We start from the raw sequence: 20,225 nt of genomic DNA, 5'->3' as shown, positions 1-20,225 counted from the left end.
ACAACATCTTATCCTATGAAATGGGAGGCCCTGAAAAGCGTGATATGGGGAGTTCTTATTTCACATGGCGCGTGCTTGAAGAGGGAGAGGGTCGCAGAAATAATTAAACTCTCAGACCAAATTCATAAATTAGAAACGCAACACAAAAGAGATCTCAATGAGGTTACATTCGCACACTTGTCCACAACCAGGCAAAAGTTGCTCGCCTTACTGGACCAAAAATCACGCTACCTCAGGGAAAGGCCCCGAAATTGCTTTTACCAATATGGAAACAAAAGTGGCAAGATCTTGGCTAGATACATGAACCCACGTGGCCCAAATACATTTATTCCCTTTATTAAAAATGGGAAAGGGGAAAAGTTACATAATACTAGAGACATCATCTCGAGCTTCAGTGATTACTACAAGGACTTATACAACATAGATGGCCACTACAAAGATCTGTCCGCATCCGCTCTCCATAACAAAATTAATACGTATTTACATCAAAACAATATACCCCTTCTACCGGAGGACGAGATTCTGGGCCTGGAGGGGGAGTTTACACTGGAGGAGGTTTTGGAGACGATCAAAGGCCTGAAACAAGGGAAAAGTCCAGGTCCAGACGGGTACTTAGCCGGTTTTTATAAATCATTCTCCTCATTATTGAGCCCGATTTTTCTTGAAGTGTGTAATTCGGTCTCCTCGGGTGGTTCCTTTCCCCCTCAGGCTTTGGCCGCTCATATCACGGTCATACCAAAACCAGATAAAGACCCCTCGTTACGTAATAATTATCGTCCAATATCTCTTATAAATTTAGACATTAAAATCTACGCGAAGATGATTGCAAATAGATTGAGCCCTCTCCTTCCAAACGTGATAAACCAAGAACAGGTTGGTTTTTTCCCATTAGGACCATCTCTTTAATAGACAGGGCGGGACGGGAGGGGGGTGATCCCATGTGTATCCTGTCGATCGATGCTGAGAAGGCCTTCGACAGGGTACACTGGGAGTTTTTGTTCCGGGCCCTGGCGGGGATTGGTCTGGGAGAAAACATGATGCATAGAATAAAGGCCTTATATACCTCCCCTAACGCCCAGGTGAAAGTGAATGGCACCCTTTCAGACACGTTCAAGATACGGAATGGTACGAGGCAGGGGTGCCCGCTTTCCCCTCTCCTATATATCCTGTCAATGGAATACCTGGCCACCGCCATGCGCAATAACCCCTCCATAAGAGGAGTTAAATTAAGATCGGAGGAACACAAGTTGGCGCTTTTTGCCGATGATATCCTCTTATATGTTACCTCCCCCATAACTAGCATACCCAATATCATTTTAGAATTATCGAAATTCGGTCACCTAAGCAATTTCAAAATTAATTCCCATAAATCCATGGCCTTAAACATATTCCTACCACCATCTGAGGTGAGTGGGCTGCGAGCCTCTTTCCCGTTTGGTTGGCGCTTCGATTCACTTCCATATCTGGGGATCAGAATAACAGCCAAAACATCTGGTTTGTATGATGCAAACTTTAAAAAGGCATTACAAAAAGCGGAGCTGGACTTAGAGAAGTGGCATAAATTTCAACTGTCTTGGTTTGGTAGAGTTAATGTAATTAAAATGGACTTATTGCCTTGCCTTTTATATTATTTCCAGACAATCCTGTTATATCTTCCCGCGTCCTTCTCGCGACTCAAGAAAGCGGTCATCCGATTGGTCTGGTCTCATGCTAGATCAAGAATATCACATTTTGTATTAAGCAGGTCCAAGAAGAGGGGGGGAATTGGCCTACCAGACTTCCTAGTATATAGTCGTGCCTCATTAGGTACCTGCATTTTAGACTTATACCACAGCAGTAACAACAAGAAATGGGTGGGCCTGGAGGGTGATCTCATTGGCGGGGATCCTCAGACGATACTATGGAACACGGGAGGGGGGGGGGGGAGGGGGAGGTTGAACCTTCCATTCATGACTAGGAACATGCTTCTACTTGTACGACAGAGTGGCAGAAATACTATAACCTCTACAGCCCCGGGTCCACTAACCCCAATTTACGACAATCCTCACTTCCCCACAGGTCTCCGTAGGGAAAATTTCCTGAGTAAAAATAGAGCTTCAAGACCCATTATATTTGACTTCATAAATCAGACAGGTATTAAGTCCCTACACGAAATATACCAGGGGAGGGGAACCTCCTGTGGGCTCTTGGTTCTTTTACGAACAGCTAAAGAGCTTCATAGGCACATCATTTAAACTTAATAAGTCCATGGGGGTGTTAACCCCTTTCGAGAAAATTTGTCTCGCTGAGGAGCCCCCGTCTCATAAGGTGTCCCTTTTATATAATCTTTTCCAGGAGAGTCAGACCCCAACACATGACTTCCCAACGTTTTTCTCAAGATGGGAGAGTGACTTGGGGATTTCATTGTCCCAAGAGGAAAAATATAAGATTTTTTTGTTCACCTTTAGGACTTCGCTGTCGGCTGTGTCACAGGAGAGGAGTTACAAGGTTCTGTCGAGGTGGTATAGATGCCCCTGCCGGATTCACACTATGTTCCCGGTGATACCGGATATTTGTTGGAGATGCACATCAGAAAAAGGGACTTATGTCCATATCTGGTGGGAATGTCCACCCATAAAGAAATTCTGGATGCTAATTTTCGATCTCCATAACAAATTATCCTTTCGCAAAATACAACCCACAGTGGAACTAGCCCTCTTGTCTCTGTGTGACATGCCGATCTCTGGTTTTAAGAGGAGTCTTCTCAGACATTTTCTTACGGCTGCCAGGAATTTGATTCCTAGATACTGGAAGCAGGATCGTTACCCCTCAGGCTCCGATTTTGTTGCGGAGCTTAACATCTACAGAATGTAACAATTGATAAGTGAATCCATGGGGGATTCGGCAAAATTTTTTAACACTTGGGCTTCATGGATTGTATTCAGGGAGACCCCGGAGTTGGACGTATGGTTGTCCAGGTCCTAATTCATATCTGGAGCCGATATGGGAGCGTTCGCGTAATGGTTGTTGCCCCTATCCTCTGGCCTGCTGTCGTGGCCTAAAACCAATGTTGGTGACTCAATGTTCTTCTCTCCACTACATGGGGCCTGGGGTCAGCCCGGGAGGGGTGCCGCATTCCTCAAACCTAGCGTACCCTCTTACCTTCATCCACTTTCCTTTCCCCCCTCCTCCCCCCTCCCTTTTTTTTTTTTAATCTTTTTCTCTTCTTTCTTTCCTCCTCTTTCCGTTTCTTTACACTTCTGCTTACTTCTTATATCTAGCGACATTTTATACTAATATAAACGATTAAATATAGCTAGTAATGCTTGATTGCTTTTGATGCTGTTTATATGTTTCAACTATGAAAAGTATCATTGCTAACTTGAAAGTGTTATCGTTGGCAGTGGCCAACTACATTTAATACTTGCTGAGACTTTCTCCTTTTGTATGATCTACGGGTTGTACCCCGTCGAGTTTAACAATTGTTTCAGCACTGTACCATTGTTTGTATTGTTTATTTGCTTCAATAAACCTGATTTATACAAAACCTTAAACTACCTAATGTCCCAAAATGAAAGATACTGGACTGTAAAGATATATAGATAATCATGTGCCCAGACTGATCCTATATTCTCTAGGGACTTAGGAATTAGAGTGCTGTGGCTTTACAGAAATAGGTAATGAGGTTGGCTAACAGCTGATGTCCTCTTCATGCACAGCTCGCATGGGAAAGGGAACCTGAGATTTACAAGCCATAACACCAACTCGTATGTCAGAGACACCGTAACTTCTCATTATATGGAAACACGAGACTATAGTAAACCACTGATCCATGAAGACAATATATGTTCCCTTCTTCTGGCAGCTTCTGACAATAAGCCTTAGGGTGCTTTCACATAGCGTTCAGGCACCCATTTAGTGATCCGGTTGGGGCTTAAGTCGGAACCCCCAGCAAAACGGTAATCAGACGTATGCATTGGTAGTGCCATAGACTAATGGTGATGATAGAGTGAATGTGCGCACTGACATGCATCATTTTGGGGTGTGTTATACTAACAGAGGCTGACACCCAGACGTCCCGAAAAGATGAATGTCAGAGCGCACGTTCGCTCTGTCATCACCGTTAGAGTATATGGCCCCACCAGCGCATACGCCCAAATCCCATTTTGCGGGGTGTTTGTATGTAAGCCCGACTGAACCACTGAACGGGTGCCTAAACACAATGCAAAAGCACCCCCTTACAAACAAATAAAAATGACAGAAGGTTAGACCTCAGGTCCTGTTAGGAGGCCTTCTCCAGTACTTTATCCTATATTGATCACGTATGCTAGCTCAACAAGGGGGGGGGGGGGTTTGGTGGCTGCTGCAGATCAGCTTCTATACTTTACAACAGGGGTCCAACACACAAAGCCCCCATAGATCAAAGGATAGGTTATCAATATCAAAGCACTGGAAAATCCCTTTAGAGCATGAAAAGACCAAGTCATTTTTTTCATCAGCACATTTAACTCTTTATTTTCCTACTTTTGATGTAGCTAATGATGGCTTGTTTTTATTTTCAGTGGGAAAAATACTTTCGTGCAATTACACCATTTTGCTATGTAAAAAGTAAACAAACAGCATTTCATCAATATCCACTGCACATTTTCTGCTGGGGTAAAAATAACATTTATTTCTATGAGTGGGTAAAAATGATGTAATAATTGGGCATAGAATTTTTCTTTTTTTCATAGCACAATTTAAGAAAAAAATGGAGGTGGGTGGGAGATTGATATACTCGGTGTCCCTGAATTTGAAGAGATATAACATATTGGGCACACTACATAAAAAGACCCATATGTTGGATATTAAAGCACCACTCCAGTGTTTTGGTTTTTTTTGTACAGTGCTTCGCTGAGTGGTGCTTCTAATCTAAGGTCCCCAACCTGAGTATTAGGCCATGTGCTCACGTTGCAGAAATGCTGCGGAAATGTCCGCAGCATTTCCGCAACTCCCTGCCGCGGGTAAAATGCATGCGGAATTTGCATGCGTTTTCCAGCAAAACAAACATTTTGCAAGCGTTTTTAGCTTGGAAAAGTGATTGACAGGTTGGTCACACAAGCATAGTGCTTGACAAGTGTGACCAACTTTTTACTATTGATGCTGCTTATGCAGCATCAATAGTAAAAGATAGAATGTTAAAAATAATAATAAAAAAAAAAATGTTTTTTTCTCATCTTCCGACGCCCCCCCAATCCCCTCAGCGGCTCTCCCGGTACGTTCCATTCCCAGGGATGCTTTGCGTGAAGGACCTTTGTGACGTCACGGTACTGCGACGTCATCCCAGGTGATTCGCGCAATGCATCCCTGGGAACGGAAGCCGCCGCGTTCACCGCTGAGAGGCAGGAGGACTCCGGGGGCCATCAGAAGGTAAGTATATGTATTTTTTTATACAGGAATATTCTACCTTGTACCTGGAGGAGAGTCTCCTCTCCTCCAAACCCTCAGTACCATTCGCATAAGACGCGCTCACTTTACGCATGGTGGGCATAGCCACAAGCGTAAAATGAGTGCTTCAATGCAATCCTATGAGGGCGATTCCGCAATGAGAAAATCCACAGCATGGGCACAGCAACTGCGGGATCCCATAGGATTGCATGGGAATGCGTTTTAACACCAGGACTACTGGTATAGTCATTTTGACTACTTACTTGCAGTAGTTCTAGTCCGGGTCACGAGTCCAGTAGTCCAAGTGTTAAGCGGTTTTTAGAGTTTCCACTGTGGCAGAAACGCATAAAAAACGCAACGTGGGCACACAGCCTTATACTCACCTGCCTCCACCTTCACCCTCTATTGGCACCGCTTTGGTCCAGTACTGCCATCTTATGACCACAGCTTCTGACTGGCCGGAAGTCAGAAGTTAAACAAGCTCTCAGTGTAAGGGTACCGTCACACTATACGATTTACCTACGATCACGACCAGCGATACGACCTGGCCGTGATCGTAGGTAAATCGCAGTGTGGTCGCTGGGGAGCTGTCACACAGACAGCTCTCCAGCGACCAACGATGCCGAGGTCCCCGGGTAACCAGGGTAAACATCGGGTTACTAAGCGCAGGGCCGCGCTTAGTAACCCGATGTTTACCCTGGTTACCAGCGTAAAAAAAAAAAAAAAAAAAAAAAACAGTACATACTTACATTCCGGTGTCTGTCCCTTGCCGTCTGCTTCCCGCACTCACTGACTGCCGGCCGTAAAGTGAAAGCACAGCACAGCGGTGACGTCACCGCTGTGCTCTGCTTTCACTTTACGGCTGGCAGTCAGTGAGTGCGGGAAGCAGACGGCTAGGGACCTGACGGACACCGGAATGTAAGTATGTACTGTTTTTTTTTTTTTACATTTACGCTGGTAACCAGGGTAAACATCGGGTTACTAAGCGCGGTCCTGCGCTTAGTAACCCGATGTTTACCCTGGTTACAAGCGAACGCATCGCTAGATCGCATCGCTAGATCGGTGTCACACACACCGATCTAGCGATGACAGCGGGAGATCCAGCGACGAAAGAAAGTTCCAAACGATCTGCTACGACGTACGATTCTCAGTAGGATCCCTGATCGCTGCTGCGTGTCAGACACAGCGATATCGTAACGATATCGCTGGAACGTCACGAATCGTACCGTCGTAGCGATCGAAATGGCACTGTGTGACGGTACCCTAAGTCTGAGAGCCAGAACAAGGTACTCATAGTCTGGACTGATCAGTCATTCTGAAAATTCTCAATTCGTTTGTAAAAGTTGCATTCAGTGAAGGCAGATTATTACATTACTGAGATAGCTGACAGCTGGTACTGATAAGATTCTATGTAGAGTGGAGGAGATAGAGGCAGAGCTCCTCCCATCTACATAGAATCTTATGGAAACCAACTGCCATATTCTCTCTCCGTAATGTGAAAATCTGTTCTCACTGGATATAGATTTTACCTGTGAATTGAGAATGAATGATCGGTCCAGGAGACAGAAGCAGATTTCTCTGGTAAGATATATTATAAAGTTGCTTATTTTCATGTGAACCATCGACTGAACTACTGGTAAAATAAAAATGACCGTTTCTCTTTAAAGACTTCCACATGTCTACTAATGAAAAAATTAGTTTGGAAAATTTCTGAATATATTCCATAAGATAAGAAGGCCCTGTCTGGAACATTGGAAAGATTTTAACATACAGTGCCAACAGTGTCTGAATGTAGCCTTTTTTGCCACCTTCTGTATTGCCAGCATTGTAACACAGGAATATCACACATTTCGGCTGCTTACATGCCCAATTGCAGCTACAACACTTCAGCCTTCAGATTTTTTTCCAATCATTATTTTGACAAGTAGCCTATAACTATGTTCACACGTTGCATTTTTTTCCACGCAGGCAAAATCTGCTCTTTTGGCAGTAAAGAAGCGGCATACAAAAAGCCACCAAAAACGAATATCTGCATTTTTTTTTTTGCATTTAATCATTGATCATATGGCTGCAAAAGCGCAGCAAAAAAAATGAAAGAAAGAAGTTACATGCTGCTGTTTGCAAACACACAGCAGTTTTCCAAATCAGTCAGGAAAATATAAACAATGTGTGCGTGCATGAGATTTCTGAAATATCAGACTTTGCTGGTATAGTAAAACACAGCTTTAAAAAAAAAAAAAAAAAAAAGCTGCAAAAACGCAATGTGTGAATATAGCCTTAAGGTCAACTTGACAGGACAATGGCCAAGTGGGAAATGGTGATCAAACAATTTCTATTCAGAGCACCACAATCTCATGTCTGCATTTACAGCCAATATAAAGTGTTCGCAGTATGGATTTCCATGACTAGCTATTACTGGACTATCCTTGGATGGATCTCTGCAGTGACCGGTGAAGGCACAATGCACTTGTCACGTCTCACATTTATTCTGCTATGGTCAGGATATGCACATATTTTTGCAAGTCAATGTTTTCAACCTGAAAAACTCCATTGGGATACAGTAACATCTGCAGATAATTGCATTTGATTGCTGACGGTTTACTCCATTTTCTCTCTCAATCCAGTCGAACAGGTGTGAATAGATGAAGAGTACAAAAGCAGATACAAGAGTGGAAAACATGGTGCGAGACTGGTTCATTAGTGGCACAAGAAGCCACAGTCACCGCATCCTTCCATTTAATCGCTGGTGTTCCACTGGTATAATAAAAGTCATTCACTTGAAGGAATATTAATGGTCTAGATTCATTTTTGCCAATTTAACCAGATAGTAAGATATATATTTTGGATTATCAATTTTCTGATTGTAGATTTGCTTTGTGCACAAATCTATACACGATTATGGGGGCTGGAATCCTGCCTAAGCAGTATTTAGACATATGCTTCACAGAAGCTCATTCACTTCTATAGGAAGAAAAGCCAAATGAAAATCCCACTGTACCCATGTGTAAATATACCCCCATAACTCTTACTTGCAGTGGGGCAAAATGCTTCGCCTTGTCCGGCATCCAGATCAGTTCTCCACGGCAGCACAACCTGGGTGGTCTAAACTTCTCTGGCTGGCATCCTCAGCCCAGCACCCTGGGCGCTTCTTGGGCATGATGCACATCCTAACATAGCATGAGCTTAGTGACTAGGCCTCAATGTTGTGAAGCCCGGTAAGTGCAAGAAGCACTCAGAAATGAAGAGTACCCTGATCCAGCTGCCATGGAGGACCGCACTAAATACTAGATAGACTCAACTCTTACTAGAAATATGATCAATTTCTGTTTAGTTCCTGTTCAGCACATCCATGTAAAAGCACATCAAAGGTCACATACATATGAGAGGGTACTTAAACATGAGAATTACTTAGACATTTTTTATTCAAGATAACATCTTGGAAACCTGAATCCCCTTGAAAACACTGTCAGAATCATTTTTTTTTATACTCTTCTTCTGTTAAGTGCCTCCTGCTACTTTTACTTACCCTCTTCTACATTCTGAAAAAGCATTCAGTTTAGGTTTTTCTTCATTCTTGCAAATAAGTTGTCACGGGGGAGGTAGGTTACCCCAATTTTTTGTCAAAAAGTCACCACAGGGGATGAATCTTTGTGTTACCCCTATGATCCTGAAACAAAACAGCAATCCAGCAAGTGGAAATCGCTTCAACGCCCAGATTTATAAAAAAAAACAAAAAAAAAAAAAAACGTACAGCAAGTGAAGTCAAGTTTGAAGCCCATGACTTTTTTCTACATCAATGGAGTCGTTCATGTTGAATTTGTTCCTCAGGGCACCACAGTGAACCAACATTACTATCTGCAAGTGCTGAAGTGACTGTGTGAGCCAGTGAGAAAAAAAAAAACGAATTGTGATGATAGGGGGGACTGGCTGCTTCATCTTGACAATTTGCCCACCGCACAACATTGAAAATTAACACGTTTTTGGCAAAAAAGGCATGACAACGGTTTCTCATCCCTCTTACTTGCCTGACCTAGCCCCCTGCGATGACTTCTTATACCGAAGAATGAAGAAAAAACTAAAAGTAAAGAGTTTTCAGGACGTAGAAAAAGGTTGTAGGGAATCTGTCACCCCCTGGGACGTTTTCAGCTATTAATATGGGCATTCAGGTGATAGAATTGTTCATATAATTCTTCCTGTGTGCCTCACGGCTGCGGTCTTGTTGCTGAGAAATCATCTTTTAATCCTATGTTAATGCGTTCTTCCAGGCTCCAGGCTGTGCAGTGCCTGGAAGAAAACTTTGATTATGGTGTTCATTTGTGTACCATCCCCCTCCCATCAGTGTCACATTGCCCTGTGACATGTATTGGTGGCCCCAGAATCCTGCTCCTGTGCCCTGTAATAGCTCGATTACACTGACCTTTTCCACCCTTCTAAGGGCATTGGCTTCATTGTTTTTCTGCACAGGCGAGTCAATGATACTTCAGTGATCAGCCGGGGTATGACATCTGGCACCCCCATCCATCAGCTGTAACGTCTACTTGTAGTGGACGCGGCTTGGTACTGCACATCCGCCTCCTATTCACATCAATAGAAGGCGGGTGTGTAGTACCCTGTGGCGGACACTACAAGTAGAGCAGCTCGGCAACTGAGTGCGTCTGCCTGGTGGTGGCGGCTGCCACAAACAGCTGCTCAGTGGGGGTGCCGGGTGTAGGACCCCGGTCGATCAGACATTGATGACCTATCCTTAAGGTACCTTCACACTGAACAACTTTCCAACGAGAACGACAGCGATCCGTGACGTTGCAGCGTCCTGGATAGCGATATCGTTGTGTTTGACACGCAGCAGCGATCAGGATCCTGCTGTGACATCGCTGGTCGTCGCTGAAAGTCCGGAACTTTATTTGGTCATCAGGTCGGCGTGATTCGTAATGTTTGACAGCAAAAGGAACGATGCCTGCAATGTTTTTTCACGGAGCTAACAACCAGCGAGAACGATAAGTACGTCACTGGATCACTCCTGTATCGTTCAGCTGTTGCCAGTGTTTGACGTCTCCTAGCGACCTAAACAGCGACGCTGCAGCGATTGGCTCGTTGTCTAAATGTGACGGTACCTTAAGTAAAAGTAGTGGACGACCTCTTTAAGCTTCAATGCAATTAAAGTTAAATACATGCAGAGTTACACAATAAGCAGGTTTTAATGGAGTGAAGAAAATAGTCAGCTCTCAAAATTTCATCATCTACTTCTAGTACAGGATATTTTGTCCTATTTATGCTATCTGTATTAAGGATAGGTTGCCACCTTTATAAATGTAAACTAGTGTGCATCAATAAGATCATGAGATGCATGAGATCCAGATGAGTTTGTCTAAAATAAAGTCCTATATACTGCCACATCTGAGGTTTTCAACTATCTGGCCCTTTAAGATGTTGGGCAATGCAACAGAGGTGAGAAACTGGTTTGTTTTCTTCCAAGTTCTGTTGATTCACCTTCAGGGCAAAGTGCAAAATGATCTTTTCTGGGCTGTTTCCATGATACACAAGGTTGTGTTTACATTTCCATTCTGAAAAAAAAACTGGAGACCTTCACATGGAGCTTGCATTTTATTCTGTTGTCAATGCTTATCAGTAGATTGCCATACTAAGTGTTAAAAGGCAAAAGTGACTGCCAGCTTTGCAAATGGAAAGGGACTGGAACTGCCAAATGAAATAGCGGCATTAGGGGCTTTACTTTTTATGTTGAAGAAAAGACTATAACGTTCCTATCACCGAAACACAATCCTATCACTGAAGTGTTATCGGTACATAGATCTGCCTTTGAAACGTGTGACCAGCATGACTCCAGTCTATAAAGGGCACAAATGCAAACCCGCTCACTGGGGGCGGTGTTGGGGGGTCTTCTGCCATTATTCCGGATTAGTCCTTTTTCTCCATGACCTACAGTAAAAGAGCTGAACTAGCAGTTGACAACCTGGAGACACGTGGGAGCTCGCTCACAGTGGATGTCTCCTATTTTTCTCAGACTCCTGAATGGAAAATGTTGCCAAGTCACGCAGCAAGGCATCCTTTTCCCATACTGTTACATAACCAGGCGGACTTGCCACTAAGGGATCCAGAAATCTAGACAACCCTTGTTAAACCTGTCAGATCAGCTGCTTTGACTGGCGCTTCTAAGAGACATGACTTAGATCCCTTGCACACCATTTTTTTCATATTTGTCCCACAAAGTTGGCACATATGCTATGCACAAGATCTGTGCGTTTTAAGCACTTTTTACGACGTAATGTATAGATTACTTTAAAAGTGTCTAGGGGCTAGTGTAAGAGGGGGCCTACATGGAGTCCCAAAGGGCGCCAAGTTTATTAAACTTATTAACCATGTAGGACATAACAGTGGAGCACAATTCTAGTTTATTGCATTGCAGCCAAGATTTGCCTTATGGAACGTATAAAGTGTTTAACATGTTATCCAACATGGTGTACATAACATAGGTACCTTAACGTAGATCAATACTGCAGCCAGGACGTAAAATATTCAGATCTGAATGCAGACCATTCTGCTAGAGACTGCACGTATTCTTCATGCACATTACGGGGGTGTAAAGCGTCTAACACATCTGGCAAGCTGGGCCAAGTCTGTTACACAGCATGAACCACTGGTCTATAGGTTATCCGTCTAAGCAAGAATTCATCGCCCCTAATGTCCAAATGTATATGTAAAAGTATCTCCTCATTTTCTATGGAACCTAACTATGATATACATGTCTTCAGTTACTCTTGGACCCTCATTTATCAGAGGTGTAGGGGTGCGGTTATCACATTCCCTAATCCATATAGCACCACTTGGATGGAGAACGTCTCTAACATGGAATTAATGGTGCTACATACATAAATAATAATAATAATAATCACCAACTCCTTAATGTAAACAATGAAGCGGTCACATTTTGTTTGGATGAAACGTGAAGGGTGCAGCTGACCAACAGCAGCTGAAAGGCTGCAGGAGTCACATGTTGATATCAAAAGGCAGGCGCAGGGGACGCAGTGCCGAGTGCATAAATCTGTGCCAGTCCGGAAGGCAATATTAAGTGCCCCTTCCCCTTTATCCATACACATTAATGCTTTCTCTTAGTTTAAAAGTTTTTTTTTTAACTTCCCCAAAAACATTCAGAAGTATAATAATCTTTATTTTTTATGTAGCGCTAACATATTCCGCAGCGCTTTACAGTTTTCACACATTATTGCCGCGGTCTCCATCGGGGCTCACAATCTAGATTCCCTATCAGTATGTCTTTGGAAAGTGGGAGGAAACCGGAGAACCCGGAGGAAACCCACGCAAACACGGGGAGAACATACAAACTCCTTGCAGATGTTGTCCTTGGTGGGATTTGAACCCAGGACTCCAGCGCTGCAAGGCTATCCACTGAGCCACGGTGCTGCCCTATAAAAGTATCCAATCATTTCTTGCTTACAATGCAACATACAAAGTGTTAACCGTGGCCACCATCAAGGCAGTAGAATTCTACTGCATAGGCCCTGTTCATTAGAACAGGGGACCCCGATGTAAGCATAAAGTATGAAATGACAGACCCCACATGCGGTCAGGCTGTGAGCAACACTGGAGGAGGGATCGGGGACGGTCTTGCAGGCTCAGGCGGATCGGACTTCCGGATACATGTGGACGGCGGCATACAACAGGTGCTGTTAATATTTGGTTGATATGACGTCCCTTGGGGTTGGGTATAAATAGGTGGTCTTTTCAGTCTGCTTCTCATGCATCCCTTCTGAGGATGAAATCATTGAAACACGCGTCACTGGAACTCTCTGGACCCTGGGTATTTATTGATACATCTCCTGACTGGACTTATCTATATGTCTCCATGTGATACTACGTACCTATTTTTCCTTTGAGCTATGGTGTGCAAAAATTCTTGGTCTCTGGATTCTCCTATGCACCACTTACAGTAATTTGTGTTACTTAATCTACCATAGATTTAGTATAACCTTCCCTAGGAGTTACCAGAGAGAAAGCCCAGCTGTGTCCAGCTGATTTATTTATGTCCCTTCCTGCACCTTAATTATTTGCACCATGCACTCCATCTACATATGAGTAAATGCATAAAGTAACAGCGTCTATTCTGCAATACTTCATGCCTTATTTCTGACATAACCCACCCATCTGCCCAGTGTTTGCTTGGTTTCAGTTTCTGTTTTGTATGTGAACATCTCCATTTTTAATCTTTTTAAATTGTGTGTCTTCTATTAAAATGATTTACTCTTACCACTTGTGTTTGGAGGATTTTTCTTTTCTCCGCTCCTCCATGTTTGTTATGTAGGGCACTTATCTGTTCTCAGTATACAGGCTGGTGGCTGGAAATGAGGAAAAGAAGGAGGCAGCCTGGCATCAAGCAGGGGAGTGGGGACTACTGCATCATGGCTGTCATCCTTTTATATATATATGAGGTCACAGTATTATCCTCAGACCAGCCATACTTTTTTGGCATACAGCCTCCTGATGCCAGCTAGTTAGTGACATTATAAATGCTTTCCAGCTCTTCTAAATGAAGTTAGTGTCTTGTGCTTAAAATTAAAGTGCCTTAGCATTAACCCCTTTCTTTCCTGCCCAGCAAAATCACTTTTTAACACATTGTTGTCTTTTGCCACTACACACTTCTAGTGCCCGCGCCCATCCTTCCTATGTGTGTAAATTGGCGAGAGTGACATTGCACATAGCTGCCTTATGTTTATTGTCTACCAATGAAATATCCCTGCACTAATATAAGTTTTTTTATGTGGTTATTTGTGGAACTTAGAATGTAAATGTGACTATAAAAAGCCAATACAAATGAAAAAAGCCCAAAATGAGGAGAAGTATAAGTGTGAGTAACTGTCAGCTGCCTAGTGATAGTGCACAGCCAGTGAGACATACTGACAAGTGGCTGCAGTCCACAAAACGGATACGATGGACCCTCAGTGTTCGCCACATATAACGCGTGTCCAAGGAGCAACGACTAAATATCCGCTTCCTAAAGGTCACAGCAACTTTCTGTTGCATTAATAGAAATGAGCTGCGAATGGCTTGCATATTGTTAGTACCCACATAGAGACCGTACAATTTTGCAGAAACTAACAATAGACAAGTCATTTGGAATTACTTTACTAATGATTCTGCATTTTGCAGGAAGCTGTAAATCAGAGTCAAATTCTACCTGGAATCCCAGCCTCAAACCATTAAGGGTATGGGCAGTACGTGTGCGATCAGTAAACTCTGCGGGTTGGGTGCTGCATACTTCGGAGAATCCAACCCAAGCAGCCAGATGTCACAGCACAGTGGATGGGATTTCAAGAAATCCAATGCCCACTATGCATCCAGAGACACCCGCGGAGACGGACATGCGGCATGTTTCTCCAGACTGCAGCATGTCTATTTCTCTTGCGGAGATGCGAGTCTCTGCAAGAGAAATTTCACCCCATACAATGTATTGAACCTGGTGAATTCGCTCGGTTCAGTGACCACAGAGGATTCTTGTGCGTTCAATAGACAGCAGCGCTTTGGATGCAGCGGACATCCGCTGCGTCCAGAGCAATGCCAATTCCTGATCGTCTGCACATACCTCAACACAATCTTTAAACAAAGTACTTCCCCTTGTAAAATAAAATATGATTTATATAAATTATTGTAGAGTTTCATGTGGCATTATTTTGCCAACTGAACCCTGCAGCCAATTAACAGCTACCCCCTTTGGACAAATGTAGGACAAGCAGTAGTACAGAGCCCAATATTGACTGCTGATTGCTATGCCATGTGAGCCCCGGCATCGCCGGAACAAATTGGGTGCAGGAAGGGAGCATTTGAAATTTTTATTTCACAAGTTGGGAAGGGGACGGGATGGAATGCTTCATTTAAAAAGGGATTGAGTAGGTAGTAGACAATCTCTTTAAAGCCTCAGACGTGTTTTGCTGTGGCATCGGCATAATCAGGGTAATGGAGCAATAGCATTTTTAGAATTTCTAATGACACCAGAAAGGTAATCCCCTGTTTAGCCAATCGTTGGGTGGATGACCTCCGGGCAAGCCAATTACCACTTTAGACTGACTTTCACTGTAAGAAGTAGCCCAGAAATTTCTGATTGTGGCAGTTGTGGCCAATGTCAGGCATACCTTTTTAGCTACAGTATGAGGCTTTATGCTATGGTTTACAAAAAATAAATAAAAATAAAGAAAATTAGTGAAGACCATGACATGTGTAATTACACATAATGGATCACTTTTAAAGTGATTTGCAGCAGGCTCACTCTACTTTAGGCCAAAATGCTCTAAAATGCTGTGCGATTTGGCCAAGGATAAGACATACAGTCATTTTACGGTGTTTATAGAGCAGAAACAAATTTAAGAACTTTAGAGAGTTTTCAGAGCATAAACTTTCCAAATCTCAAAACACACTCCATGCAGAAATAGCCTTAAAGAGGTTTTCCAGGAATACATTTATCCACTTCATAGGCTCCAAATTGAGTGAAACCAACAAACAGAGCTCGGAACCATTGCTTCTGGTCTATTTACAAATCTGCAGCACTGAAGTCAGAGGTGAAGTCAATCACTGGAGCAGGGGCCAGGTAAGTTAAGCGCTGTTATTTTCACCTGGGAAGAAGGAATCAATATCACCATTACACACAGAATGGGAAACCACTGGATAAATCTGACATGGAGAAGGACTTGGGGATCCTAGTTAATGATAAACTTACCTGGAGCAGCCAGTGCAAGGCAGTGGCTGCCAAGGCTAACAGGACCATGGGATGCAATAAAAGGTCTGGATACACTTGATGAGAACATTATACTGCCTCTGTACAAATCCCTGGTTAGACGGCACATGGAGTACTGTGTACAGTTTTGGGCACCAGTGCACAGGAAGGATATAATGGAACTAGAGCGAGTACAAAGGAGGGCAACAAAATTAATAAAGGGGATGGGGGATCTACAATACCCAGAGAGATTATCAGAATTAAGATTATTTAGTCTAGAAAAAAAAACGAGTGAGGTGCGATCTAATAACTATGTATAAGTATATAAGGGGACAATACAAACATCTCTCTGAGGATCTGTTTATACCAAGGAATAGGACGGTCGCAAGGGGGCATTCTCTGCATCTGGAGGAGAAGGTTTTTCCACCAACATAGAAAAGGATTCTTTACTGTTAGGGCAGTGAGAATCTGGAATTCCTTGCCTGAGGAGGTGGTGATGACGAACTCAGTCGAGGGGTTTAAGAGAGCCCTGGATGTCTTCCTGGAGCGTAACAATATTGTATCTTACAGTTATTCGGTTCTTTAGAAGGACATAGATCTGAGGATTTATTCTGATGGAATATAGGCTGAACTGGATGGACAAATGTCTTTTTTCGGCCTTGCTAACTATGTTGCTATGTTACCTATTGTGAGCCTATCAAGTATAATTCAAATTCCTGGGAAACCCCTTTAAAGAGGGCTTTTTTGCATTACATTTTTAATGTTGAACTTAACACAAATTATAATAGTAGCTGTAGCCATATTTTTTTTTGCATATCTTATATTTTATTCCTTGGAATCTTTGGAGGGTGGTCCTATTCAGTGATTGACAGACGTCCCTTCAGATTTATAGTCAGTGAGTAGTATCACCCACTGGACCCATATGTATACAAACACCAAGGATTTCAATTAAAACTTACAGGCGTTGTCTAAAAAATATTACAAGAATTGGTCTAACAGGACAGTTAATTAAAATAACCCACAATGCACACAATACTCAAATAGTCACTATTTGCCATTTGACATCATTTAATTAAGACAATGTAAAACATCTACAATGAAGGACTCCATTTCAACAGAATAGTTCTGCATTACACACTTGTCTGTGTACACGTCCTCTTGCACATAGCAGTCTCCAAGGCTTATGGAGAAGTCACTTGGGTAGCACTCTCCCATGGAAACAAATTTATGTTGTTATGCCTCTGTTATAAGGGGTGATAAAAGGTGTGGTGTTTCACAGGCAGATGTGGCTGCTTTATTTATCTTCCCAAAATCTACCAACTTGTATTTACCAACATGCAAACAAGACATGGCGTTCCTAACCGACCACACACCGCACCGAATCACACAGCAGAGATCATTCTATGGAATTCGTTCTTCCATCTCACAAAAAGCTAGTTTTTATTTCACAGTTTAATGATTCAACCATTACAGGTTTTTCCTCACAGTTCTTACATGAATACTTCTTTAATGCTACTAACTTAATAGTCCGTAGATGTGGGAAATGCTAACATCTGTTAGGTAAAAACTTCACGTACCCATTAAAGAGAGCTAGCAACTCCCCTAACTCCAGAGGAAAACATTCGAGAAGAGACTACAACATAGCAATTATATGTAGGAACGTTATATGCAACCTAAGAAAGTACAAAAGAAAAGAGGCCTTGCCATTTGTCATATGTACAAGTAGTACACAGAAATAACATTTGTTATGAACATGGGGTGGTATGCAACAAATACAATCCCCCCCCAAGCCCTCAAAAAAAGTCACCTGCACACCTTCTTATACATGAAGATAAAAAAATAATTCTTGTGTACTTTTTTTTTTTTTTTTTTTTAAACAAAAATTTTCACAAAGCGAAACAAATTAAAATCAGCAGGAAAAGAATCCAAAGTGCCACAGGAAATGTACAAACATGGGCACCAAGCCAAATAAGCACACCTTACAGAGGGGGAAGGGTAAAGAAGACCCCACGCATTCTGGAGCAGATTGTGGGTTCCTCGATGAGTGGGGGAAAATAGGTCATCTGCTTATTTTTCTTTTTTTCCCCCCCTGTACCTCATTTTACCATTCGCCACTTAATTTCCAGTGTTGACGTGAATGGAAAACCATTACCACTGCTGGCAATACACAATTCTTGCCACACAAGCCAGCCCAATAACATCTGTGTGCATCGTATAGCTATATAGCGTGTACTATTATATAAAAAATACAATGTGTCATGAAGTCAGAGATACTACAAGCCAGGGCTCTGCTGTACAACAGCCATTGTGAAGCACATTGCTAATTGCTCAGAGTACTACTCGGGAGATTACTATAACAGGGACTTTGTACTCCCTGTAGGATTTTCTTACAAAACGCAGAGATGTCATCCGAGATATAAATATACATAAATGCAGACACAGTGCGACAACTCCATGCGTGCACAAGTAACTTAATCTAAGCAGCTATGTATTTACAGGGTGCAGAGGGAATGCAAAGTCCTAGTCCCCCCCTCTGATACTCGCTTGCTCGTGACCTTTTCAAGCTCACCCACCACATGTAGTAAAGCACCCAATGAGTTTCTTACCAGTAATACCAGTGCATGGGGGGGGGAGTGACAGCTAGAGCGCAGACACTATTTGCTTCGAAACCTGCCTTTTGGGCCTTTTCATTACCATATGCTTAAGCGACAAGACTAAAGCAAAAGCAACAGGCGTCTCCATTTACAGGAACTGGGAAAAGAGATCCTTGTACTGAAAGGCAAGCACCTTGAGTACCACTGTAGCAGCTGATCAGCCAGAAAGAAGACCTTACCTCTGTGAACATGTCTCACTTCCCTCCTACATGGCCAAAAGCTTGGTGTGTCTCCACAGCAGCCCTCATCAGTGACAACAGGTTAGCCTTTCTCCTGGCGGCTCCACGGTAGCTTTCACAGGAAAGAACTTTTAATCTCTTCCCTCGCACAGGCAGGGCCATGAGAAGGCTCGCTGAGCTCCCAGGCATAACTCCCTTGGCTGCGCTCCTAAAAATGCTCTCTCAAGTAAATGGTTGCTTAGCAATATTTGCCTTCCCCGCTGTATATTCGAAACTGGCAACATCTGTCCCTCTGGCAGCACACTGACTAGAATGAAGGCGACCTGGTGAGAGTGCAGAATGCACACCTTAACACACCCATTTCTCGGAAATGCCCCCGAGGTCAGCTCGGAAGCTAGCTTCTTCAAATTTTATTGAGCGAACTGTCGCTCAGCCGGGGAGGGGCCGGAGCTGATGAAAGGTGCAATGCCCACGGGAACTCCTTAGTAACTGCACAGTGCAGTGAGAAAACACCTGCTTGCTTCCAGCCAGGAGGCAAACAATGCAGCAAGGCAAGGAGTCAATGCTTGTGTTGGGTCAGAGAAGGCGTAACTAAAGCCGATGCAGGGCCTGCAGTCACACCAGGTCTGGGCAGCCCAAAAGGACCATTTGGGTTATATGTGAATACACATACTGTTACAGGGGGGCAAAAAGTTTTACATTACACCTCTATAAATATCATTAAAATTATACACTGGTAACTGACTCCCCCCCCCCATCCCCCCCCCCTCCTCCTGAAAGAATGACACAGACTCCTTAATCTTAATTAAACTATTCCACCAACGCCATTGTCTCCTGCAAAACAGTTGAAAAAAACCAAACCAAAAAAACAAAGCAATATTCCTCACCTATCCGCAGAGATGATAATCCATTTGTCCCACGACGGGTCTAGCTCTGCTACATCTAGATGGCAGGCTGCATGGCTGCATGATGTGGCCATACAGCCTGTCATCCAGCAGAGACACTGAGCAGCCTGTGCTCAGTGACTCCCTGTGAACTCCTAGTCCCTATTCTCTGCTCGTGGTGCCGTCAGACAGGTCCTGGGAGTTCAAAGGCAATGAACTCACTTCACCTACGAGATGTCAGCGGGAGCACAGTGTGTTTTGAAGAATATTTCCTTTGAAAACGATGTATAAATGAATTGGTCTATGTAAAAGCTCATGTTAACAACGCATTGCAATCGGATAGCAATCGCACTGCATTTGGATGTAA

The 20,225-nt window shown here is 43.2% G+C and overlaps 1 protein-coding gene across 5 annotated transcripts in view; it reads right to left on the bottom strand.

The window, feature by feature from the left end:
• AFF1 (ALF transcription elongation factor 1) overlaps positions 1-20,225 on the bottom strand; it is a 110,204-nt gene that overhangs the window by 39,583 nt on the left and 50,396 nt on the right. The window contains exon 1 of one of the 5 annotated variants that reach the window (XM_069743378.1): positions 18,975-19,465. The exons of the other annotated variants lie outside the window; for them this stretch is intronic. Coding sequence (XP_069599479.1) covers positions 18,975-18,986 — 12 coding nt within the window. The 5' untranslated portion in view covers positions 18,987-19,465. Of the gene's footprint in view, positions 1-18,974; positions 19,466-20,225 lie in introns of those variants that run through there. 5 annotated transcript variants of the gene reach the window in all.

The sequence above is a fragment of the Ranitomeya imitator genome, chromosome 1 (genome assembly GCF_032444005.1).
Source record: "Ranitomeya imitator isolate aRanImi1 chromosome 1, aRanImi1.pri, whole genome shotgun sequence".
NCBI classification, from domain to species: domain Eukaryota; kingdom Metazoa; phylum Chordata; class Amphibia; order Anura; family Dendrobatidae; genus Ranitomeya; species Ranitomeya imitator.
Note: the sequence above shows the minus strand (reverse complement) of the source record. Positions and strands in the feature narration are given on the sequence as shown.